The sequence below is a fragment of the Seriola aureovittata genome, chromosome 7 (genome assembly GCF_021018895.1).
Source record: "Seriola aureovittata isolate HTS-2021-v1 ecotype China chromosome 7, ASM2101889v1, whole genome shotgun sequence".
NCBI classification, from domain to species: Eukaryota; Metazoa; Chordata; class Actinopteri; order Carangiformes; family Carangidae; genus Seriola; species Seriola aureovittata.
Window position 1 is genome coordinate 14882540 of NC_079370.1, and position 26048 is coordinate 14908587.

The 26048-nt window shown below is 41.4% G+C and overlaps 1 protein-coding gene across 2 annotated transcripts in view; it reads left to right on the forward strand.

Annotated features, from left to right (window-relative positions):
- The window catches only part of creb5b (cAMP responsive element binding protein 5b), a 42760-nt gene that overhangs the window by 3260 nt on the left and 13452 nt on the right, over positions 1–26048 (forward strand). Inside the window, exons 1-7 of one of the 2 annotated variants that reach the window (XM_056381115.1) lie at positions 694–791; positions 6003–6080; positions 6527–6620; positions 8418–8539; positions 9952–10106; positions 20405–20531; positions 21840–21950. In XM_056381115.1, coding sequence (XP_056237090.1) covers positions 6027–6080; positions 6527–6620; positions 8418–8539; positions 9952–10106; positions 20405–20531; positions 21840–21950 — 663 coding nt within the window. In that variant the 5' untranslated portion in view covers positions 694–791; positions 6003–6026. Of the gene's footprint in view, positions 1–693; positions 792–6002; positions 6081–6526; positions 6621–8417; positions 8540–9951; positions 10107–20404; positions 20532–21839; positions 21951–26048 lie in introns of those variants that run through there. The other variant, XM_056381116.1, reaches the window with a different exon arrangement.

Consider the following 26048-nt stretch of genomic DNA (forward strand, 5'->3'; position numbering starts at 1 on the left):
TAATCCAACAGGCATTTTTTTCACATGGGACAGTAAGAAAAGCACAGGTGTAAGTAATAAAATGAATGATGGCTGAATTCCATTTAACTGCTACAGTTTCAGGGTCTTAGTGCTGTGCATGCTGGCTTGTTGTTACACTGTCATGGACACTTTAATAGAGCAGAGCCATGATTAACATTATTAGTAACAGCTGTGTTTTTCCTACTATGGGAAAACAAAATGTCTGCTGTAAAAAAAATTACTAGGTCTATTTCAAATGTAAGTTTTCTGTTTTAGTCAAGGTGGACCAATTTATTGTTAGATAGAAAATAAGAAAAACTGTGACTTTATTATTAGTAGCAGTCAAATTGGCTATTGTACTATTCCCACTATGCTACTTGGAAGTTTGCTACAGTATATTAAGTCCTAAGTGTGAAGTGATGAAGTATGTGAGTGAATCCTCTCACTTCACACACAGTTAACTGATGTCACTTATGAGACACCTCAGAAGAAGACACAGAGCGCTTATATTTGCATTTCTAATGGGTCAGCTTTGATGCAGCTTTGCACCACACCCACTTCCAGGTCCAGCACTGTCCGTCCATGCCTGCCTCTCTCTGGGTGTGCATGTGCAAACTCCGCCCTGCTCGCGCCGCCTCCAAGCGGACCGCAATGATATAGAAGTTCAGGAATCCCACGTGACGTCACCCAGGGGTGACGTTATGCTTCTCTAAATAGATCGTATTGTAATCTTTTCTCAGTCCAACGTGGTTTCTTCTCAGAGACTGCTTCACATTTTCTACACTTGTTTGGTAAGTTGAAAACCTTAGACCATCATGCAGAGCACCGTGCATGCGCCTCTGCAGGTTTGTTGTGTTTTTTAAAAGCGCTCCTTGTTACTTTTTCTCCTCCTTTTTTTCGTGCAACAGCTTGTTTTGTTGTTCGCCTCAGCAGTCCCGGTCAAGATGTGTCTTTTTTTCTTCTTGTTCTCAACTCATTTAGGGCTGCAACTGAAAGAGATAAAGTATCATGTTAGTTTTGATATAGTGAGTGCATTGTCATGTCTCTTCGGTGTCCTTGCTTTGGCCAATCTGTTGACTGTTGTTCAAGTTGAACGCGGAGTCAAGTGCCGCCGCCGCCGCCGCTGCCGCTGTCGCTGCTGCTGCTGCTGCTGCTGCTCGGTCTGTCAGGTAGCAGCAGAGACAAGTCTGCAGGAATTCACCTCAAGTCCAGCTGAAAACCACAGAGAGGGTTACTGTACAGGATGGATTTTTATTGCACTTCACATCAGTTTGGCATGTCATCCAGGGTTTATATTAGCTCAAAAGCACTAAACGCTGGATCCCTGCATCATTGTCATGCCTGTCCCATCTCGGGATACGCAGAGCCGGCGTTTGTCCCGGACTCTGTGCGTGCTGCGGTTCACCAGTGATCGTCTGGAAAATGATAGCTCGGTGGTTTTTTGCTGTCATGCCAGTTAATAATAAAGAGAGTGATGCTCTCGTTCCCATGAAATTTATGTTCCTTTTTCTCTTGAACAGCACCGGGACTAACATTACGTCATTCTGCAGGCCAGTCGATATTTGATTAACCGCTGAGATGTTGAGGGTTACTTTCAGGAAGGTTGTGCTGACGAGGCGCGCTTTGTGGCTCGAAAAGAAGAAAGATGTTTTAATCATTTGATTACTCTCCGCTGTCATTATGTTTATGTGACAACACTATCAATAACCACTTGCTCCTCGTGCACGCTGCTTTAAATTACTGTGTAGGCTTACAGTTTTATTGTGTCCATTTAATTGGCTGTGTTAATAACACCTAATAAGGTATTTAACTTTGATGATCATATTAGTAATTTTGATAATTTAATACAGACTGAGATGGACTTTTATGAAAAAGAAATAGAATGTTATTATAGTACTTCAGTAGAATAAAGCAACATTTTATGGAAACAACAGTTTTCCGCTCTTTGTTGCAAAACAAATGTTTTCAATTATCTTTTGGAATGAAAACGAGTTATAAATTCTTTTAGAAATAATCAACTAATAATAATAAACTAATTGTGTCAAAATCTAGCTTTAAGTAATATTCTACTAAAGTGAATTAGTCAAGTCAAGGAAAATAAATAATGCACAACATCAAAATAGGAATGATTACATGAATAGATAAAACAAAATAGCAAAGACTGTAAAGTCACTGACTCTAAGCTGACTCTAACTTGTGTTATTTAGTAACCTTGAAGCAGATTTAATTCTAACCATATTTTGCACAATGTTATATTTGCAGTCCAGCAGCTCACTGCTGCAATGAAATGTGGCCTACAATGAGTTTATTTGTTGATGGTTGTTGCATGTGCTCAAGGTGAAACTTTCCTCTGGTAATGATTGTACCAATGAGGGAGTCAAATGACAAAAATCATAACACCAATCACACAGACTGATCAACAGTTTGGCCACAGACTTCTCATTTCACCATAAAAAAAACAACTTTTATTTGATTTGTACATTGTGCTGGGACTTTTTTTGTCTTTTTGAACAATGGTATGAAACTTTTTGTGCATAAGAATAATGTCAGTGGTGTTAGTCCCATGGCCCTCTGAGGGGGTGCTTTTGTATTTGTTATGAGTTTACATGTGGTGGAAGGGCCAGTAATTGATAGTTATTGAGGTTTACATCACAGGCCTCTTTTTGTCACGCATTCAGTTCAAGAGCAGAAGTTCAGGGCAGACATTGTCTAAGAGGGCCATGTTCCCTGCCTCAGGGATCGCCATGATCCTGCCTTGAACTTGTGCTGTCAAAGGCCCCGGCTATGGGGAGCTGGAGATTAGAATTTCTGCGCATGTTTGTGCTTGCTTTAACCCAATATGCCTTTGCACCCCAACCCCTCTTTTCCTCACCATATTGTTTAAATTCTAATAGGCGTTCTACCTGGAGAATTCCTCCCCAGCTCCTCTTGAAATTGAACGCCGGACCCTAATCCTTCCCTTCGCTCACATCCGGATATAGTTAATATAAAGTGCAACCAAATTTCCTCTGCTAACCTAAAACATCTATATCAAATGGGAGCCAAGTGCCCCTTCCTAGGAAAGGACGTTGAGTACTGATAATTTGAAGTGTGAAAGCTATTGGATAATTCACAGAGGCATTCACAGAATTAATGGTTAAAAAGTTTTATGTGTCATGTGGTTTGAATTTCCTGGTAAATATGATGAAATGATTAAGTCCCGTTTTAGAAACAGGAACAGGAAGGTAAAAGTTTAATTTCTGCATCTGTTTTAAAAATCTATTTCTCATATTTTTTCATTAGTGCTTTCTAGGACTAATATCAGTTTTTCGGATCTATTGTAAAGTTTCAGATTTAGTGTTCAGAAAGCCTGAAAACAAATGTGGCAGCAATTATTGTATAAACAGCTGAAGGTTCAATGTAACTGCATTTGAGATAAAAATGTGGGCTAAAATGTTGATTCAAGACATCAATAACTGGCAGCATGTCTACAGGCTTTTTGAAGCGCTACCCCTAATACTTGCCATCATCCTGGGTTTAGTTTGGGTTGAAGATTAGGATCAGCTGTGTTAGTCATGTTTGTTGTGTCAAAAGAGACCAGGTGAGTGTTTGGGGCCCAGCTGAAGAGACGGAGTGAACTGGTGACAGAAAGAGAGAGCAGGGCTCATTGCTTTCTGACAGAGAGACCCTGTCCAGACCCTGTTCTGCAGGCTCGGTCATGAAGTACAGCTTGTTAGGAAAACAGCACTGCTTAGCATAACACAACATTGACTGTTTTGACTGTGCTTGAGGAAATAGTCTGTACCCATGAAAAAGACACACATGTACATACATAGTGTATGAAGGTATTCATGCTCGACATTTGACATGTGGCACTGACTTGAGTTTCAGATGCGTTGCAGTTCTTGTGACTTGATGATGGTGGCAGGTAAAGGACTAATTAAGATTGTGCTATTTGTGTTTAATTAATGAATAGTCAGTGCTGTAAATGCTGCAGAGGTTCCAGTCATCACCAAGAGTAGACATGAACAACAAACCACACATTTAATGCTAATGATTACATTTATTGTCTCTCAGCAGACAGTGCCAGCTTGGAACATTTTTTAAAGCAGCTACAACAGAAAAAATGTCATTGCGTTGTTAACTGTACACTTTATCTGTTAGCGTTTTTGTTTCTCTGCACCTCCCCGTCACTATTCAAATAGATTATACAGGCTTAATTCACTTACTTACGAGTGTCCATAACTCTAGTTTATTCACATGCTCTTCGGTTCAAACTTCACTAGGGCAAACTTTGAGCCTCCTGTATGAAGTTTGAATGTTTATTATCGGTTTGCATGTCCTGTTCCAAAAGATCTTCATGTGAAGTGTTAACCGTCTTCCTGCTCGCCATGATCACAGCACTGACTCGAAGATGAAGATGCTGTGTGCTGTGCTCCAAGGAGGGGATTAATAAGACTACCATAACACTTCCCATATTCACTTAACAACTGCTAAATAATCTGTCAGAAGGTGCTGAGCATCTATAGTACTGGCATGTGGTGACTGGTCAGAGGTTGTTTTTTCGCGTTTGTCAGTTATAAGGATAGTTTACACGACATTGTACTGGACAATGATTAGATGTCCAAATACAAGATGCTCAGTGGAACAAAAGCAGTCATCAAGTGTGATGTTTGATGTAGGGCCAACGGCTTAAGTCCAAAAACATACTCACATAATACTTTTTTTTCTATAGCTTACTTTGCTGAGTAGGCTGTAATCAGTTTTTCAAAAAAAAAAACCTTTTCTGATTTAATCAAATAAGGTCAATTTTGTTTGATGTTGTCTTAACACAAACATCCTAACCAGAATTGGTAAAGTAGTAAAAAGCAGTATGCAATTATTAAAATAACAATTTTAATCAGAAAATCACTGTTTAAAGAATAAATAACCTATGAATCTGACCGAGCTTTCAATGCAAGCTTTTGGTACTTGACAGCTTTAATATTCTTTACAGACACAATGCAGTCCGTATTAAAAATGTACTGTGTCGATACCAGCTACACATGCTGCCGAGGCAGGACCTCAAGTGTGCAGCATCCCACATTAAAATTGTGTAAATTTATTTCTACTTTTTCTGCCTAAAATGTTAGAAAAGCTAGTGCTTTACTTACTGTAGGCAGGGACAATTATCTTAGCTGTTTTAAAACTTGGTGGTTTAGTATTTAAAAGATTTAAATGTGAGTGAGACACCACTTGTGCATCAAATTTAAGAATTGATTAAAGTGCACAAAAGAGCCTTTAAATGTCGTGCTCTTACTCTTGGGAAGCTGTTAAAATGCACCTGTTATTTCTGTTGTTTTTGTGTCTGAATTTGTCCCATAAATATAGTCAAGCTGTTTTTAATATATTTTTTAAATGATTTTGTGTTGTTGTGCGTGATTATCTTCCCTTAAGTAAACAGGGGGACAGGATAATATTCACATCATTTCTAGGCCTTTAATTTTTATGTGTCTGTGCCTCAGTTTTATATTTTTTAAGCAGCGCGCAGGTATGAGGTATTCCTCTCTTCTGGGAAAGTTCGTCCTCTCTTTCACTTTGAATTAATAAAGCGTCTAGAAAAATAACTGAAACCACATTTAATATGATGTATGGCTATTACTAGGGAGTAGTTATTGTCGCCAGTCCGGCACCATATGTGTTAGACCAGATTCTGTCACTTTGTGGTGAGAATAAACATTTGAAGACAGCATGTTGAGACTGTGGCTTCAACATGGTGTTGGTATTTGGTTGAAAATTTCAAACATGGTTTATTAAGTCATTTTCTCACCCACATTTACTCTCTCGCTCTCTACCTATATATATATGTATATATATAATCCAATGTTTCCCATGGTTTAACAAGCCAGAGTATATTAGCCTTGATGTCATTTGAGGGCATCCTAGATTACTATAGTGTATTTTTCCTCTTGAATGCTGGCGGGGAAACACAAGTCATTCACTTCCTCTCCTTGCTTTCTTCTTTTTTCTTTTTTTTTTTGTAGTTTTATGAGAAGTTGGCCAGAGTGATGAACTCAGACCAGGAAAGGCCATTCGTGTGCAACGCTCCTGGCTGTTCTCAGGTGAGTGTGTCAAGACAAAACAAAACACCAGAGTTTGCATTTGTACATGTGTGTGTGCGCGTGAGGGAGCCTGTTTTACTAAACGTGTGGTGTCCAACAGCTTTGTGGGGACCAAAATGTTGGACCCCACAGAGGGTGTGTGTGTGTGTGTGTGTGTGTGTGTGTGTGTACATCTGCCTGTAATATGAAGAGGTGTACAATTAGTAGGCCTGAGGTGTAGAAATTGAATAGCTTGGAAGTGAGTGAAACACAAACTGTAAATAACACTATAGGTGTAAAAATACCTATAGAAATGCTCTTTGAAGTCAATACCAGCGCTGTTGCTTTTTTAGGATACAACTCTTTAAATAGAGAATAGTAAACATGTAGTTCAGTTTCAGAATTAGAACACGTATTTAACTCTGTACAAGCAATTCTTACAATCCTACTTCTTAAAAACTTAACAGCGTTTCCCCACGGAGGATCATTTGATGATACATCGACACAAGCATGAGATGACCCTTAAGTTCCCTTCCATAAAGAACGACAACATGTTATCAGGTGAGTTACAGCCACATCAATACACACACACACACTACCTCAGCAGCTCAGCAGGTGTGTGCCTTGGTGACTCATGCTCAGACACACTTGTCTATCATCAGAAAACTTTATGGCATGTCTATACCAGTTGTTTACAGTAATGTAAATCATATGACACATCCTAGCTTGCAACTCAGTGCATACCACATACGCACAACAGGATGAAGAAATGTTGACATATTATTGAGGCACGTTAAGTTAAATGTCTTCCCTTTCTTTGCGTGATTTGCATTTTCCCATCATTACAGGTGTTCATCTTACTATATGATGAACTACTATATGTTTTATGGATGGTGGGGTGTCCAAGCTCCAGGTGACATGCTGATCTGTTCAAAGAAACATCAAATTTATAGAATGTGTACTGCATATACAAGTGTCAACCTAAGGCCAATCCATAAGTATAGATCTTCATTCCTAGAAATGTCCCTGCCACACTAGACGACAGTGTGTGCTGCTTCAGCCACGTTGCAGAGATTGTGTCTTTTTTATTATTTACACTCTGTGGACAGCAGGATCGGATTTTCTAGGCCAGGTGTCCTTATTGCCTGTTGTCTGAGTTACAGCTCTGGCCGTTTTTCTTACTGAGACCTTGACCTCAAGAGAAAATAGTCAGTAGTTATACTGTAAGTTACAACTCAAGCACACATGGTAACATGGCCTAAACTAGTCACAATAATTGTCTCCTCTTTAGCCTTTAGTTCTACAGCTGTTGCCTTAAAGTTAACCTCTCGCTCCATTTGTTAATATTTTCATTGACTCATAGGTATATTTTTTATTAATAGAACTTGAGTTACATTCTCACTCTCTCCAATGGAAAAGATGTATATTTAGAGTAACACTGTATTTTGGGTACAAAGTTTGAGTCAATCCCCAGTCTAGCCAGAATGGATAAACAGACCATGAAGTATGCTTTTAGCCTTTGAAACAAGCCTGATCCTAAAATCACCTTCAACTGTCTGAAATCTGATCTGTGTGCACCCCCCACAATGTCAAGCTGAATACCGTGGCTTGACTGAGTTCAACAAATGAGACCCCCACTCGGTAGGTGGGATCTGTACTTCATCAGCTGAAATGGGGCTGTCAAGTTTAGTATCTCTCTCTCCCTAACAGTGCTGAAGTGATGTTTTCTTAAAATCACTGCAAATATGGAACAACATTGTCCATTTTTAAAACTTTAGTCTTGATGTGGATCCTCATTAACTTCCTTAAAGTATTTACTATGTTAACTCTGGTTTACAAGTACAAGTAATAAAACAAACAGCATTTTAACATGATGCCGAATCAGTGAGGCTGGAAAAAAACAACAAACTTAAGCATTAAGGAAAAGGGTTAACAATAACAATTATGCAATGAAACAAAAACAAAACTGCCATATCTGTGATATTAATACAAATAGATCTGGTTTTAATTTGTCCAACATATACTGTACTTCTTGCTGATATATGTAGTTTATTTGACATATTGTTGTATTGTGTGTCCTGTTTGTTTGTTTAGTGTTATTCTGTCATTGTATACTGTATGTTTCAATTGTGCCCCACCAAGGGTGGCTTTAAGCTAACTGTGGTATAATACATCAAATGGTAACATGCACTGTCCTGTACAAATAAATGAAAATGATAAAAAGAAAATTAAGAAAAATGAAAAACAATAATTTTCTGCATGTTCCTATGCTCTGTACCTGTACTCTTTTGCTACAAACTGAAATAACAATAGTTGATTTAAAAGCTAAAACCTGAAAAACTTTTCCTTGATTTCCAGACCAGACGCCCACGCCAACACGTTTCTTGAAAAACTGTGAGGAGGTGGGATTGTTCAGTGAACTGGACTGTTCCATTGAACAGGAGTTTTGCAAGGCCCAGGAAGAAGAAGACAGTAAACAGGTACTGAAGAGCACAGTATGAATCCTCAGGTTTAAAAAAAAACCGAGGTGAACCCAAAGCCAGAGCCTGACCACACGGGGTATGTCAGGCCATTGTGAACTGTTATCTGGTGCTATCATCAGTCATGTCACCAACAACAGCCCACAAAATATGAACTGATACACATTCTTTTAATAGATGCACAACACGTAGACGTCATGTAACCGCACTCCGCTTTGTTAAAGAGCTGATAATCACAGATATGTAGACACCTTCAATATTTCTGCCATGTTTTCTTCTTCTCATTCAAAGTGTAGTCATGTGTTGCACATCCAGCCCTTGTTGTGCCCCAGATGCCATGCTCCCTGATCCCCATCAGTCCTGTTTACAGTGACAGACAGGGCTAGCAGGTGGAGATTTGTCACCCACCACAGTTAAAGAAAAAAGAGATCAGCTTCTCCACCTGTAACTTCAAACAGCTCTCCAGCCATTTCTCTGGGAGGGGGTCCTGTTTCTTTCCAGACATAAAGACAGACCCTTGAGACAACTTTTGTGGAAGCAATAAAAGACCTGACCAGACGTTCTCACATGTGAGCAGAGTTGCAGAGCTTTGACATTTGATAAAAGACGTGCTCATCTATGCACTATAGATCTGCCCTGAGGCACAACTACCTGAAAGACGGGTACTCGTCAAATCACCACAAGAGAGACTGCTTATCTAATGTCTGGGAAGATGTGCAGTGCACGCTGAAGCTAAGCTGTCATTGGGTGGTTTGGCTCTGAAGCTCATCTGTGCTCAGGTCATGCCATGTCTAGCCTCCAGAGCCTGTGTGGTTTACGATGGGAGGCTCTGCTAACTCAGCAGGAGGCGAGTCAGAGCAAGACTCTGAGGGAGCGCAAAACACAATAGGCATAGATAAGGAGCAAAAACACTGAAACGTCAGGAAAACAGCATCAGCCAATGTAAATATAAAATAGTTACACGATCATGTACAGACATTCCTGTATGAGTGATTTAGTTCTTTTGTATTGCATTTCTAAAATTTTGTGACTGTCTCTATTCTTCTTTTTATGCTTCACATTTGACTCAATGCAAATTACTTCAGCTCTCTGTTTGTTTTACCCCAAGATGTGTGAGCTTTGGAATGTATATCCCATTATATTTAACAGAGGCAAAACTGACAAACTGTCCTGCTGGGTAAATAACAATAAGGAAGCCTGGTCTCCATTAGACTCATTGTTTCCCTAATTCAACTCAGAAAAAGCCTGTAGATGATAGTTTACATAATTCCTTGTTACCAATTCAAGCTGGGTTTATGGAGCCCAAGGCCAAACAGTTGTAATGCTTGGGTTGTGCTGAAAATACAACTTGCTGGGGAAATTTTGACACTCTTGACAGATGTATACCTTCTTTCTTTTCTTTCGCTCTGCAGAACATCTCACTGCACGGCCAGGCAGGCCAAGGCCAGCACCAGCAGTCCCACTCACGGATGGGCAACCATGATACCAGCATAGTGATCCAGCAGGCCCTGCCCTCTCAGTCCAGCTCCGTCATCACTCAGGCTCCATCCACAAATAGACAGATAGGGTGAGTGGGCAACACAACCGGAAAATCTGGCAAAACATCAGCAAAATAAAATTAAGTAAGAGTTGCAAAAAATGTCAATTATATTAGAGAAACAATAGTTTTTTGTATTATTAATTTAGTGTGGGTGAGTTTTCGAGTTTGTTTTTGTTACCATGGGGTAGAAGCAGTGTAAATAACTGCTGACAGACTGAAAATTATCTGAGAAGTGCAGTGATCGGAGTGTATCCTCTCACCTCAAGAGTGCCCCTGTTATAGCTACAGCCGTAGGCTCAGCCTGGTCCCTTTGTGTCGGTGCCGATTGTCATCGCTCCGTAGTCTCTGAGGTAATGTCAGTATTTTGTTACATTTTGAGCAATGTGTGTGGGACTGGCGATTCATGTTTTGCTGTTCATTCAGTATTGTCCCACAGCAGAGCATGCCAAAGAGGGTCCCAGAGGACAAGATGAGGTCATTGTTGAAGCCTCAGTTGTGACTGCTTTTACAACGGTTTAGCATTTCATGCTTTAAAATAGTTCTTTTCACTGTATGGGAATGTCAGCCACAACATTAGAGTTCTCTTTCTCTGATACCTTTGCATACAGGTGTGTAATAACAGCCAATATAGAACATATATTAACAGCTTTTTAGGGTGCTGCTTTGTCATGTACCTGCAGTCTTTAGTGGTCAAGGAATAGTTCAGAGTTTAATGTGTTTTCAATCATAGTCATAATCAGACTGGGTGCTGATGATCCATATCTGGTCTCTGTCTGTAGTGAGGTTGGGTGAGGCATTGATTTTATAGATCTTAAGAAGAATCATGAGCTATCAGTTCTTCGAGATTGACGTCTTTCCTTCTACAACCCTTTGGTTTTTACATATGAATAACATAATCATTACACGCAAACATTTAGACACACTTCTTTTCCTCATGATGACACCGAACAGACTTTATTCATATCCCTCATCCCTTCACCCCAACCACCTTCAAACTTGTGCCAGGGCTTTGTTACTGTAAACCAGGCCTGTGGCAAGCTAGTTAGACATTGAGATGGCTCAGTGTTATAGACCTGCGTTGTGTCGAGGTTGTCCTGTGTAGATTTACAGCTTGAGGAGTTAGTGAATATTGGATGGGAGGCCCATCACTAAGCTTGACTGACACCCCGTCAGGCTCTTTGTCGAGGACAGGGGTGGAATTTCATCCCCTTGGAGGAGCAGCAATCACTGCCAGTAACAGAGACTTTGCTGGGCCTGTTTCACCTGAGTTTACCTGGCATTAAAAACTCCTCACCTTGCTAAAACGTGGACTTCACGTCTTATATGATCACAAATCTTTCAATGAATTGTTTAGAGACTGGTAGTTTTACTGCTTGCTCACATAAAAACACATCACTTGAAAATCAGAGACGTATGGTGGTGGTTTTCAGCTGCAGAATGGCACAGAAGTCCCAGCTGCAGTTATCTGTCTCACATTATTTGAGGCAGTCCCTGAGGAGCAATTGCTGAAACTGCAGGGATGTCACTTGTTTACGAGGATGGTGGTGTCCTAACACATGAATAGAATGAGGAGATTCACACCAGAGAAAACTGATCTGGAAATGTTCACATCAGCAGGAAAATGAGTTGAGGAAACCCCTCCACTGAGAAGCAATGCTTCCACAGGAAGCCATTAGGGCCAACCAAAGGCTCCATGCACAGAGTTTCTCCACAGGAACTTCCTACATACAGAATAAGCTGGACACTTCATAGGCTAGCTGCACTCCAATGGTTCCATATGACGCCTGTCATAATTAGCCTTTTGTTCTGTTAAGCCACCTCAATTATAGTCTCCAATATGTTTTAATATCCCATGTCTTGGTGACGAAAAGAGAATCATTTAAACTAAACTTTAATCCACACTACATAAATTCTTTACAGTGCAAATGTTTATACTTAGATTTACTCAAAATGACTTTAGAGACCATTAAGAAACAGTAATCCTTGTCAGGAATGGTAAGGTTTGTGTATGTGATCATTACAGGCCTATAAAGCTTTTAATCTTGACACACTTTATGGAACTCTGTGGTGAATTTATCTCTGAATGAGACAAAATCACCAAACAAAATCAGTTTAATCTCACTTCCATCTGCTTCCTCGGTTTGTTCCTCTGCTCTGCTGAACGCACAGCGTGAGCATCCAATGAATTAGGATAACAAGTCATTTTCATTGCTCCACAATGTTTACTAAAGAGCTTTGAGGCTTGGAATCAATTAGGATTGGCTTTCCTCAAGTCCATTTACTTTAGGGTTGAGCTGGGCCTGCAGCTGTGAAACCTGAGGACCTCTCTCTCGCTCTCTTTTTCTCTCTCTCCCCCTGCTCTGAGTCCCTAAACAAGGTCTTTGGGGAGCTGCACTGACACAAACCAGTGTTAAAACCAGGCACAAGAAAGAGCCAGCAGATCTTAATGTCACGGCTATCATTATCATACAAAGGGGAGTGGCGTCCAACAGATTTGAATGCTCTGTGCTTTTCATTTTATAAACATCTGGCACTGAGTTATGTCAGAGTTAAATGCATTGAACATTACGAGTCAACCATGTGACATACAACATTCTGTAGAAACCTCAACCTTTTTACTTGTAAGTGTGGATGTGTGGGTAGATGGGTGTGGGCACAAGGAATTAATTCTTCTATTCTGGCTCAACAGTGGAACTCCAATCATTTCCATCACATAGCACAATCAACCTGAATGCAGCTGGGTTAAATGAGGAGTGATTACAGTACAGATGTGGTGAAATAGCTAATATCATCAATTTTTGATGACTTGGTATTTAAATATCTCTCTCAATTTTGGCTGTGTATTAAAACAGGTGCCTTTATTAAATGAGGGCAGTTTCTTTAATGGTTAATATTAGGATTGTTGAGGACTGTGTGAATCTAAAAGGTGCAATGCTTTTAAAACCAGACTGTTGATGTCAGGTGGTTTTGGTTTGTCACCATCTTACCAAGACAATATTTAGCAATTTTTCTTGGGCTTAGATCCATTTCAAAATCGAAGTTTGTATCATTTTATTCGTGTGCAAAGGTGACATGAAAATTTTATCATTTGCAGTTTGGCATTTGTATGTAGTGACTCCTTTTGTCTTTAGGTTTTCTGTGGAAGATTTATCTTTAATATTAGCTGTGTCTTGTTGGTGATGCCCCACCCCGGGCATACTGTGTGCAACTCTAAGTTTGACAGTCACATCAATGTGCAAAGTTCTGAAGGAAGTCAATTTGTGGTTTCATTTCCCATGCTGCTTTAAATGCAATATATTTCACACCTCAGAGCCACCATCTACTTGTGGTCCTTGTTTTTGCGTTTAAGGGAAGTAGCACAAATAGATGTCAGTCTGCATGCCTTCAAAAGGTTTTTTGCAAAACCCAAGTGTAGGGTGACATATTTGCTGTTAACTTGATGTGTTTTCATACAGGACCACTGGGTCAAAGATCTGATGTGGGCTGCTGATACCTGCCATTCTTTGTATTTCAAAGAATCTGCTTGACAATGCTTAATTACATTTATTTTGCTTAATACAGATTATGACCATCAATCATGATCATTGACAGATATGATTCCTTGATCGTCTCTTGCACTTTCTAAAAGAAACTTGAACTTAAGTGGCACCGCTTGAAAACAAGTGAACTGTAATTTCATGTGCAAATGCAATCTGTGCATAGTCTGTCACATACTGTATATATATCAATATTCAGGAGCTCTCTTAGCTGCTGATATATACTACTGCTCTCACAGTGTAACTGATTAATCCTAGCTTTGATTATTATTATTATTATTTTGATCCCAGGATGCGTTGCATATCACAATTTTATAGATTTCTTAGCACCTTTTCCCATGTGTATGATAAATAACTGTGCTGATTTCTACGCCCATTGTGCCAGCGCCTCCACACCTATGCTTAAAGTTGTGGGCTCTCCGTGGACAAATGTTGACCTTGTGAACTTCACAATTTAAACAAAACTTCCTTTATTATTGTTTATGATTAGATTGTATTCAGAAAGCGGTGATAAGGAGGGAGGTCCGTCCTGAGTGCAGGAGCTCAGGACCTCTACAAAATGCCTGAGGTGCCCTCATGGTCCGACTTGACAATTGCCCTTCTCCACGGGCAAATATAGGCAATAATCTCAACCATGTTTAAATTGTAGTGCTAATGTACACAGAGTAGTAGCAGGTGGAGAAAACAAATACACAAAGGTAAAACAAAGGTGTAATCAATTACAAAAAAGGAAAGAGAGAAAAAGAAAGAGAGAGAATACAGGATGTACATCTGACCTGAATTAAGATGAGCTCATTGTGTACTGCAGTGGGTTTAATAGTGCGTTTGTAGAGGAACGCCCAGACTCTGTTCCCTCTCATTCCAGCGGGGCTGTGTCATCCCTGCCCCGGGGCCACCACACATGCAGGCTCAAGCACAAGCAACTCACACACAGGGACATGCCTCACAGCTCTGGGGAGCACAGGGATCACAACGTGGGGAAGTGTGGAAAAGGGGGATCAGAGGTGGACAGAGGAGAGGAAGAAAGGGATCAGAGGTGGATGGAGGAGAGGAAGAGGGGGATAGGAGGTAGATGGTGGAGAGGAAATGAAGGATCAGGAGGGTGGAGGAGAGAGGAAGAGAGAGGAGAGAGGCGTAAGATGTGGAAGGCATGGGTTTCATACCAGGATGGTGGCTAGCAGGGTGGAGGAAATTATAAAAGACATATCTGAGCAACGAAAGGAAAAGGTACATGATGTTTGGATGGAAGCATGAACCAAATGGGATCAGGACAATGAAGGTGTGGGAAAAAATGCACTGAGATTATGAAAAGGAAAGTGAAGATGGAAAACTGAATGAGAGGCAGAGGGATGAGACTGTTTGTGGAAGACAGAAATTGGGTGGCAGTATAAGAGGAAGATAAGCTGGGTAAGGAGGACAGGGACAAAGTTTTAGGAGATCAAGAGGGAAAAGGATAAAGTATCACTGAAAGTGAAAGGGGCTGTGTATGCCAAATGTTACGACACCAGTCAGGTGCTCCTGACAGATGCCAGGTTAGCTTGTAACAAGATGACACAGTTGTTGCTGAAGAGTGTTTCTGATTCACTGGTGATGTACTGACATACTTTTTACTTTCGTTGAAAATGAAAGACAGCTCATCTTCACTGTCCTCAGCCAATGGCATCTACTGAATCAAAACAATATCATAGTTGGTGAATAAATACGGCAATACTAATGCTAATTTGTTCCAGAGTATCATTCACCTCCATTCCTCAACTGTGCCTTGGCATGGCTTTACTCAGCTAGAGGCTCCCTAATGTGAGGACACCCCATCACAGATCCATCCCAGTGCTGCACCCTCCCAGCATCAATCCCTCCTCTAGCCTGCTAATAAAAGTCAGCCTGTGTCGTAACCCATTAGGGCTGATTTATTTGATCAGATTCGTATTATTTCCTCAGTCCAAACCCCATGGCACTCTCCTCCCACCAGTGATTAAAGGCAGTAAATCAGGGGCAGGTCCTGTGTAGTGTTTACTCAGAGAGCCAGGCAGCTGCAAGCTGTTTGAGGCCCTTGTTTCTCCCTCTGTTTACCTCCGTTCCCATGGCGACTGCACCACCGTCTCCCGAACGTCTGGAACTTGGCCCTGGGCTGTTTTGGTTACGTTCGAAAGTTTTTAGCTGCTGTGTCTACCCAGAGCTCGCAGTGACTTCACCCAACGAGGAGTGAGCGCAGTGATGTTGGACGAGTCGAGGAGGAAAAGAGAGGGAAAAGAGAGAGGAGGAGAGGAGGGAGGGACAAAATCTGGGGGTAGGCAGGCACAGGGTGGGGGGAAGGCGAAAAGCCAAGAGCATTACATCATTGCTGGAGCAGAGTCAGAAAGGGAAGGATATGAGTCAGTGGACTGACTGCACCTCTCTCTCTCCCTCTCTTGCTCCTCTTGGATGGCAGCCAAGCCCCTTGTGTTCAAGTCCCCAGTACTTGAGTTGGAGTTGGGATTGTGGAGATTGGGACAGTAAAGCTTAGTGTGTGTGCAGACTGCAGGATTTGTAGGTTAGAGCAAGCAAGTCCAGGGGGGCTTGAGTTGAGATGTGGGCACCCTGAGGGGTCCAGAAGAGAGTTATAGAGGATTAACAGGACAATGAAGGGTTGTCAGTTCTGCTCCATCGGGGAGAAAAATAGCAGGATAACTTAGAGAAATAAACTATGGAAGAAGAGATAAAAAGCAAAAGAGGGACTCAGGGAGGGAAGAAGGTCTAGCAGTGATGTCATGGTGGACTGAAGGTGGGTGGCGGGGGTGGTGCAGTGGTGGTTCTTGGGCGGGGATTGTGGAAGAGAGAGCAAGGCACTCAGTAATGTGAGAGTGCAGGGTCAGGACTGCAGAGTGTCTACCTGCTCTCCCCAGGGGCCCACAGCCCAGGCTATTATCAATCCCCTCAGTGGAGCCACAGCCTGTCATTATTCACTCACATGCACACACACATACACACACACACGCACACATGTTCACACACAGGTTCATGAACATTCACACTCTGGCACATGCACTTATTCACACACTTACACAAACGCTCTGAACATGAATCTACTAATATACCGTACATGTCGGATGCATAATATTTTCATGAGCAAACAGAAATAACAACAGAAAGCAGAATAGAACTAAAGGGTAGGAACATGTTTTGTAAGAAACATTTAACATTTATTTTCAGATTGTTGTTTGCCCGAACACTTTATCAATCAACCAATTGAAGAATGAGAAGGCCAACAACTCGGGTAATTAGAAAAAAAAATAACACTGGTCATAGAAAAGAAAATGTTCTTCAGGCACTCTAAGGCAGAGCAAAGGAAAAAAAGTAATATAAAAGCCTTTATTTATTCAGGCATACAGTATTTGCTGAAAGACACTGACAAGATTCAGAGTCCTTATTGGGGCAGAAAAAGTAAAAAACAATAGTGGAAATACCCGACATAAGTTCCCAGAGCCCAATATATGACATCTCCAAATTGCTTGTTTGGCTGATTAACAGTTCAAAACCCCAAAAGAGGCAATTAAACATCATATAATGCAAACTAAAGCAGAAAATATTCACATTTAAGAGGCTGGAACAAGCAAATTTGGGGGATTTTTGCTTGAAAAACAACTTGAACGATTAAGTGATTATCACAATTGTTGCCAGAGAGTTAAGCATTCTAAAAAAGTCTTTTTTTCACTAATAGTGGCTTTTTGCTTCCAGTTAGTCTGAAATGTCTTTATTTATCAGCAGAGTCAGCACAAAGCTGCGTTAATCCCAAGAGGAAGTGCTGTCAGATGTCAGCGTTGTTTTTCCTCCCACTGGACAAGCAGGTTGTGTTTTGGTGTGTGTGTGAGGTGGTGACGGACTCAGTGTTCGTCCTCCCACCACTCTGCTGCAGGTGAGCTCTGCTAACAGACAGGCGTAAAAGTACAACCTGTAAAGGCTTCAAAGGAGCCTTTATACTCTCGAAAGCAAGAACCTGACGTGTCTGTGCTGTGTCCTGACCTCTGCCAGTTACTGACTGTCACAAGTAGCTCTGTCAGTAAATTTCATTTTCTTATCTTGAATGAGGACATACATGAAGACTAACTGAGATTTTTCTTTTTATCCAAAGCTGTTGGTTGTTAGGCTGCAGGCTGATTTAACTTTCCTAATGACAATACCAACACTGCAAAGCATTTAACTGTTTGGTTATTGCTGACTTTGTGAGGCTTTGGTCTAAATCAGCAAAAGATCTGGCAAACGTAGTCCTTTAGTTCTGTAACACTGGAGTTTATAAAGTTACTTACCATCACTTCCATTACCAACTTTTTAAAACTACTGCTGTCATTAATGTACTTGTGTTCTTGGACACAACATTTTTAGGAATATATGCACATTATACAGTATAAAGTATATATATCAACGCACATTGTAATACATGTAACATTAAATACTAAGGCTTTTTGCAAAAAGCAATTAAATAGGCTATGTTAAATAAATCACTACAAATCAAACAAAAGTACTGTGAATGAGCTAATTCCAAGTTATGAGCGTAGGTGTTATAGCCATAGTTATATGTAGATATGTTTGTTTAAAATTTGTTTTAAGCTAACATATCTACATCTGCAGTCCAAAAAAACGCAGGCAGTAGTCATACAGAATAAAAATTTAGCAAAACAGTTTTTATCTACAAAATCAACATCATGTCACTGCCACTGCCTCATGACTGTTATTTCATCCTCTTAAATGCTGGCAAAGTCTAAAGGCAGAGGGAAACTGTGTTGATGTAGTGTGCAGCTACACTGCATACCTCATTGTACTTTCATGACTTTTCCCATGTGGAAATGTTTGGATTCGCGGTGTTGCTCAGATGTCATATGTGCTGTTAAATGAGGGTGATTGTGATAAATTGGGATGTTAGACAGGAATGACACTCAGTCGGGATGGTAATGGTCCTGTGTGTGTGGAGCAATCTAAAATGTCTGGAGCGTAAATGCACATATTTAGGTCTGGAAAAATACAGGTATTTATTCAGGTGGGGGACCGTTTGCTCTGGTATAGCCCTCCATTTGGCCATCACTCCCTCACTACTCACCATTACGGTAATCCAGGCTATGGTTTGGTCAATTGATTACATCAACCCGTTGAACACAGCTAACCTAAATGCTTCTCGTTTGCACTAATTTCTAAATGCTCAAGGAAATGGAGCTTTATTGACTGGTTAGTGGCAGCATTCATCCTGATGATACTGATAACTGGAGCATTATTGATTCTCCTAATTCAGGTTTGTTAAAGATTCGAACGTTACGAACGCTGGTGTTTTGTGGGCACTGTTTTGCAGGGACTGTATGCATGTGGGTGTAGCAGCACCCTGCAGCTGGGAATCAGTGTTCTTACAAGCAGGGATTTGGTGGCAGTTGTATAAATGATGTCACCATGTGCAGATGGAGTGGTCTGGGGTTTTTGGATGGCTGCAGCCTTGAACCAGTGACTGAGACAGGACTGCTGTCAGTAGTTTAAGCTTAGCCTGGGCCTCATCCGTATATGTGATTTATTGATGTGGCCGTGAGTGTGGATAGGCCTGTTGGTCCGCAAACGCTTTTGTGGTCACCAAGGGAGATTTTCCCCACAGGGCTTTCACCGCTGTAGCCGTTTCTAAATATGATTCTCGTCATACACATTTCATGTGGTTGTTATGACAAATATTATTCATTCATCATCACTATCATCATTATTCATCCATTGTATTACATATGTTTAAAGTGCATCGAAAAACTGCCTCAACTTTCAACTGCAGCATGAATACATAGTCACATACTGCAGATACAAGTAGAAACAAAAAACGGGAAAAACATTTGTTCTGAAATAGCACAGATGTGAAATGAATAAATGCGTGAAATCACTTTTAAAATCTAAGAGGGGTTTTCTTTAACAGTCTCTTGCAATAGTCCAAGGGTTCTTTTCAGTGTAATGCACTTTGTCGATAGTCAGTCCTCCAATCATGTTGCCAAAGCCAGCCCAGAGATTTGTGAAGTGTTTGTGAAGAAAAACATTTTTCAGTATAAGATACTTTGATTACCTTCTCCTCTCTAGGACATGTACTCTATACTTAGAAGGACATTCGTGTAATGTTTTAGGTTTTGAAATCCTATGTTCATTACAAACTAATTTACCTGCAACAGTGAAAGTTCCATTAAAACTTACAAAGAGGTCTGCGATAGAGTTTGTCCTTTATTTTATATGGATAATCAATAACTCTTTCAACTTAAGTTTTTAAACATGTAGTTGTTAATGGCTTAAATGTGACTTAATACATCAAGCTGTTTATGCTCAGCAGTTCGTATTATCCCCCCCTTTCCCCTGTTTTCCCCCAATTTTTCCAATATCTCTCGAGTGCTGTCTTGGTGCTTTTTCATAATTTCATGAATACCACATTTATTTCTGTTTATAGTTAAATCATTTTGTAAGCTTGTGTTTTGCTCAGTTTTACATGGTAACACACCCCCAATTGGCATTTATAAGCAGTAGGTAAACATTGAATGAATGGTTTATAACACACTGTAATGTAGTTGTAAGCAAATATGAGGAGTGTTTATGTGTAACCACATATTATTAAATATAAATACAGCTGTGTTGTACTGCATAATCATCAGTCATTATATGTTTATACCCCATAATTAATTAGCACCATAGTGTTTGTAGTTGAGTTTGCTGTTGTAATATGACAAAACAAGGAATAATGCTCCTAAATGATCCATAACAGTGCAAAACCTGAAGTTCTTTGTCTGCATCTGTCTGTGTGTGTCCTTTCAGGCCTGTCCCTGGGTCTCTGTCCTCACTGCTGCACCTACGAAACAGACAGAGACAGCCTCTGCCAGCCTCCATGCCTGGAACACTGCCAGACCCAACCATGCCTGGCTCCTCCGCTGTGCTGATGCCCGTGAGTACAACAATGGAGCACAGAGCACATTCACTCACGGGTGCACTCACACATGCAGAAGCAAACCCACTCACTCATGTAGTAAGTGACGACAGTGTACATTAAGACTGCAGATAAACTATGTAGGTCTGCACTTTCGGATGTTCTCTGTCATCATTAATGTGACTCACAAGGAAGTTGTATGTTGTATAAATGAAGGATTCAATGAATGTGAAGGTTCAGAATATGGGCTTTCTTTCTTTTGTAATTAAGCTAAAAAGATTTAGAGGACCCACATTGGGAAGGTGAGGAATGATAACAACACAGTGAAAGCTCCTCGTATCAGGATTCTAATGATACAACATATGTTCTCATTGTAACACAAGACAGCCCGTGTTTATGGTATGGAAAAAAAAACCCTCCCATGTTTATTAAATTAAGAGCTAAGCGATTTTGGGGAAGATTGACGGTTCAGGAAAGGGGTGCAGGTTTGGGTGATATTTTTACACAAAACACACTTAGTGCAATTAAGGCTGTGTGTCACGTTCTAGGCCTAAGTCTCTGTGGACAGGGGGGGGGGGGGTCAGGCAAAGGGGGGTGAAGAAGGGGCCGGTCCCAATGGAAACCACTACACCACCCAGAGTTCAGCAGCTGGGAGGCCACAGCAGCGTACACACACATATGCATGCAGACACTCACACAAAGGTTTCTTCTTTCCTGCATATGCTGCTCAGTGAACACTGCTCACATCATCACCCCGCACAGGTGACCTCTCACCCCTGTCAGCTTACCCAGCTGATTTCCTCACATTCAGGTTTCAGCTGTGACACATGACCGCAGTGGCCAGGGAGAGTTAGGGGCAGGTGGGAACCACACACACACACACACACAGTGAGGTTCAAAAGTCTGAGACCACTGCACAAGACAGATTCACCTTATTAACATGTACTGCTCCAAGAGGGCCTTGGGTTTGATGTGTTAGTCAGACTATTATCAGAAACACACACACCCCTGTTGCACCGGCTTCCTGTGTTAAGTCCCTTCGTGCTGGCTTCCTGTTTTGGGTCAGTTCCAGTTATCATCACACAGAGCTGTGCACAGGACAGCCTGTCATGTGAAATCAGGCTCTCATGTGCTCTCATCTCATCCCACATAGTCTCACCCCTTTAATGCTAAAGCTTTTTTGTGAAAGCAGGGATAGCATCTTGTTAAGACCTAACAATAATAATAAGCCTCAGAAATAGCTACATATTGTATCAAAAAGTTTGTTGCTATAGGAATAATATGTCTTCACTTGTATGAGTGTTCTCATGGTGTTGTAATCTTCAGATGGAGAGACAAATGTCCATGGGCTCCAATATGATGGGTATGCAAGGACCCGCCCACAGCAGCTCCTGCTCTTCCACTCACATTCCCTCCATGCACTCAGAAGCCAAACTGGTGAGTATATACATGTATTCGCTTATACACATTTATAAGTGCATACACACAAGCGCAAAGTGTTGCAACTCTCTTTTCCACTGGGCTGTGCCAGCAAAGCTGTGCTCTTAGGTCTGTGTGGATTTCATCATTTGGTGTGTAATCAAAGCTGTGTCTGAACCTGCCAGTGCTGCACTGGAGACTCTGGCTGGAATAAAGGGCCCTTTATGTGGTTGTGGCTGCCCACCGACTGCCTGATGTATATCTTAATGTACAGAACATGTTCTGTAGGTCCTGCAACTTGTTAGCACTAGTTTAACACAGCAGGGAAAAAATCAAATGACCTCATCCTTCACAAAGCAGGCAGTTAGAGCAGTGGGAATGAGACGTAGCTGAGAGAAGGGAAAGACAGAAAGTAGACAGCTTTTGAGCGTTAAAAGTGTAGAGAAAGACTGAAAGAGGGAAAAGCTGAACAGAAAGAGAAAGAGACCTTCCACTCAGTCCGGTTTTACATGCTACTACTGCTGTAATACATATGCCAAAGGCTGACAGTATACCTCTGATTCACTCTAGGTGATATGAATTGATTAATACTGTAGCAACGTGACAATCAGCCAACCTTTGTTTTCAAAATAAATAACTGGAAAAAAAGGTTCCAAATAATTAAGAGCAAGTGTCATGATTTTGATATAAAAAAAAATCACAAACCATATTGAAAAGCATTGGCTGGTGTTTGTGTTTGGAAGGGTTTGCTGATAGCTGAGTTTGCTGCAGAGAAACATCTTGTGGAGGGGAGGGGGGGGGGGGGGGGGGGGAGAGGAGGTAGCAGAGGTCATTAGAAGAGTTATTGCTCTGATAGAGGAGAGCGGGAGCATTCCCAGGGCATTTAATTCTCCCTCTTCCTCCTGCTCTCTCAAGATTGATCGTCTTTGTAGTCTTTTGAATTTCTTCAACTGTTCCTATGGTAACACGATGGGGTAACACAATATTAGTGTATTAGGCTTATCTCTCCTCTGGCCGTCATCCAGACACATCTTACCCTTTTTTTTCTCCTCCTATCTATGTAATTGAATTGTAAATGCTCTGTTAGGCCTCCCATAAACATATGCAGTCACTAAATGGCTACAGGCCCCTGGATCATGCAACTTTCTGGTTAGTTGGCCATTCACACACGAGGCACGGCAACCAAATGTGGATCAATTGAGATTCTGCTCCCTGATGTCTGAACGCAACTGATGGAATTCCATGATTGTGGACAGAAAGTGAGAGACTAATTGTGTTATCAGGGTGCGATCTCCAGCATGAGTTTCATAAGTATAGACGGGGTTTCTAATGTCTGTAATATCCGCGCCCGGGCCGGGTCGATAAATACGGCCTTGCTATCGGATAACTGGGCCATGATCAGGCCCATGTGTCCCCTGCGACGTTCTCAATCCGGCTCTAATCGCATTAGCCCAACCATGTTGACTTTCCGCCAATGGGAAATCTCCGCACTGTAACCCCACACCCCCGAGGCATGGACCTGGATACACTCTTTCTGCTCAACGTTTACATTGTGAGAGCAGAGAAGGGGATTGAGTGGGACTTTGATAGACATGAAGGAAACTGATAGACAGACCGAGTGAGCAGGGGGAGTTGAAAGGCGAGAGATGGTATTGATATTCTGAGACACCAAATAGTGAGTGAGAGTGAGAAATCGGAAGAATTCTTTGTGAGTGACATGAAAGGACTTCTGCTTGGCCTAGTTTCCTGTGCCCCTCTCCATGTGTGCATACATGTATGCCCATACGTGTGTGCTTGTGATTGTTTGATATTTTGTGGTAACTGGAGGCCTCAGTAGCAGGATTAACCCTCCCCTTCCAGAGAAAGCATGCCCAGAGCTTTGGCTAATGAAGGCTAATTGATTTTGTGGTGGGCCAGAGCAGCACAGAGGCCTGTCTCTGGTGTAAATAGTTAATGAGCCGAAGGACTGCTGTGGCCCCTTGGGGACTCATATCTCGCTCTAAGCCCTCTGTTTGTGCTCTCTCGGCCAAAGACTGTATCTGCATCAGTGCCCATCTTTGTTCTCCTGTATCTCTGATTTTCTCCTTAAGTGCCATCGTTTAAGTGGTACAGAAAAGCCTGATGGTGTAGTAACTGACTTGTATGTTCTCCCTTGCTGCTTGTAGCTTGTTGTTTGGGAGTGTTGCTGAGATTGGAGTGTTTTATTAGTTTTGGTTCAAGTGTTTCTTTCTTCTTGTGAAGTACTGGGTGCTCATGGTGCCGGGTGTGGTTGTGTTCTGCTCTGTTGTGGTCTAGGGAATATAACGGTGCGTGTTGTGTGCTGGAGGTTGTGGGATAGTTGACCCTCGCAGCGTGGAGGAAACGCTGCAGAGAGGAGGCCAAGTTCCACAGCACGCTGGCCAAAGCATTACGTCACCGCTCAGAGCCAGTTCTCCACAGGGCCTCGCAAACAGTCGCGCGCACACACACGCGCACACACACGCGCACACACACACACACACACACAAATATTCTGACTTCTCCAACTCTGTGTCATCCTCCTTGTGTCAGATAGTAACACAGCCACAAACACACGTACACACACTTCCAGACAGTCAGGAACTTAAAAACAAGTTACAAATGTACACGTACACACATGCACAGAATACATGCACACATGCACTCTGTATAAACACAGGTGTGCATACTGTATGTGCACTGTTTTCCCCTCTACAAAACCTTGGTTTGACGGTTTGATATGTTTGTTTCTATGATGAAAGACATTCACTATCATTTCTCATCAGAAACAAGGAAAGCCCAAACAGGCCCTTATCAAGCTGGTTCTAAATAACATCTACAAGTGCCAACTATGGGACATGACTCAGCTCCAGTCAGTGGAGCCCTTTTCAAAGTGGTGCACTTCGGCATTGTTTTTGTGTCCCCTTTAAATGAGCTCCATGCTTTCCACACATCCCACTTGCCTGCTAATTTCAGACAGAGGGCCTTGAAACAGTTTGGTGTTGGTGTATGAAAATGTGTTATTTATTATCTCCCAATATCTATTGTTTACATTGTTACTAAGGACAATAAATTTGTCACTAAGCATCAGGCTAGGTGCTGAGTTTTTTATGAGGTAAACAATACTATATGTTCCTTCATTGCAGTTCTCTTGGCTGTGGAGCTGGCACTAGATGGGTGGATGACATAATTCCTGGCATGCTCTAAATGTACTCCTTTTTTACTTGAGGAGGGAAAAAAACAGCACGTCTCTTAAAGAAACATTTCATAGGACACAGGAGGACCAATAATCAAAGTGTTTCTTGCACACTAACGTAGCTTTTTACATTTTATTTACACAACCCTGACTGTTCTTATGTTTCAGTCTAGTTACAGAATTGGGCATTTGGGTTAATAGGCTTAAAGACCAAGTTTTTCCCTAAACAGTGAACAACTGAAAAATGAAAGTTACATACATATTCTGTTAAGAAACGCCAAGTAAAGAAAAGCTGTGAAGCAGCCACAGATGTGTCAGTTTTCAGTTCTGCTATACCGTGATTGATTGAACGATTAGCTCAGTATGAAGTCATTTGTAAGCAGTTAAGCCATTAGCGTACGTGGTAACCCTGTTACGTGTTCCATTCATTTTCTTCCACTGTAGTAGGAGAGCACCTCTGGCTAGACCTCCGTTAGTGAGCAGGAGCAGCACACACAATAGGAGTCTAACTCCAGGTTTTGTAAGCAACATCTGTATGAATGGTGGCATTGTCAGGGTATGATGTCATTGGAGAGGGACGGTGAGCTAAGAGCACAGCTGAATCTGTGTGCTGTTTCACTGAGCTCTAGAATATGTGTATGTATATTGTATATGTTTGTGTGCATGCTTATGACTGTGTGTGCAAAATGACTTTCAGTGCCTTGGCACCCTCTCTGGCAATCATTGTCCTTAGAGTCAAAACACATCTGTGGACTAAGTGGGCTAAAACAAACCATTCAAGTTTGCACGTAGTTAAATAGCTGAGATACAATGTTGCATAAAGAGAAGGTTAAATGTCAGTGTAACAGATGCAAAGAAAGTTTTGTAGATGATGAACATAGGATGTTTCTCTCTATTGCCATGGAGGAAAGTGGTTTCAGCAG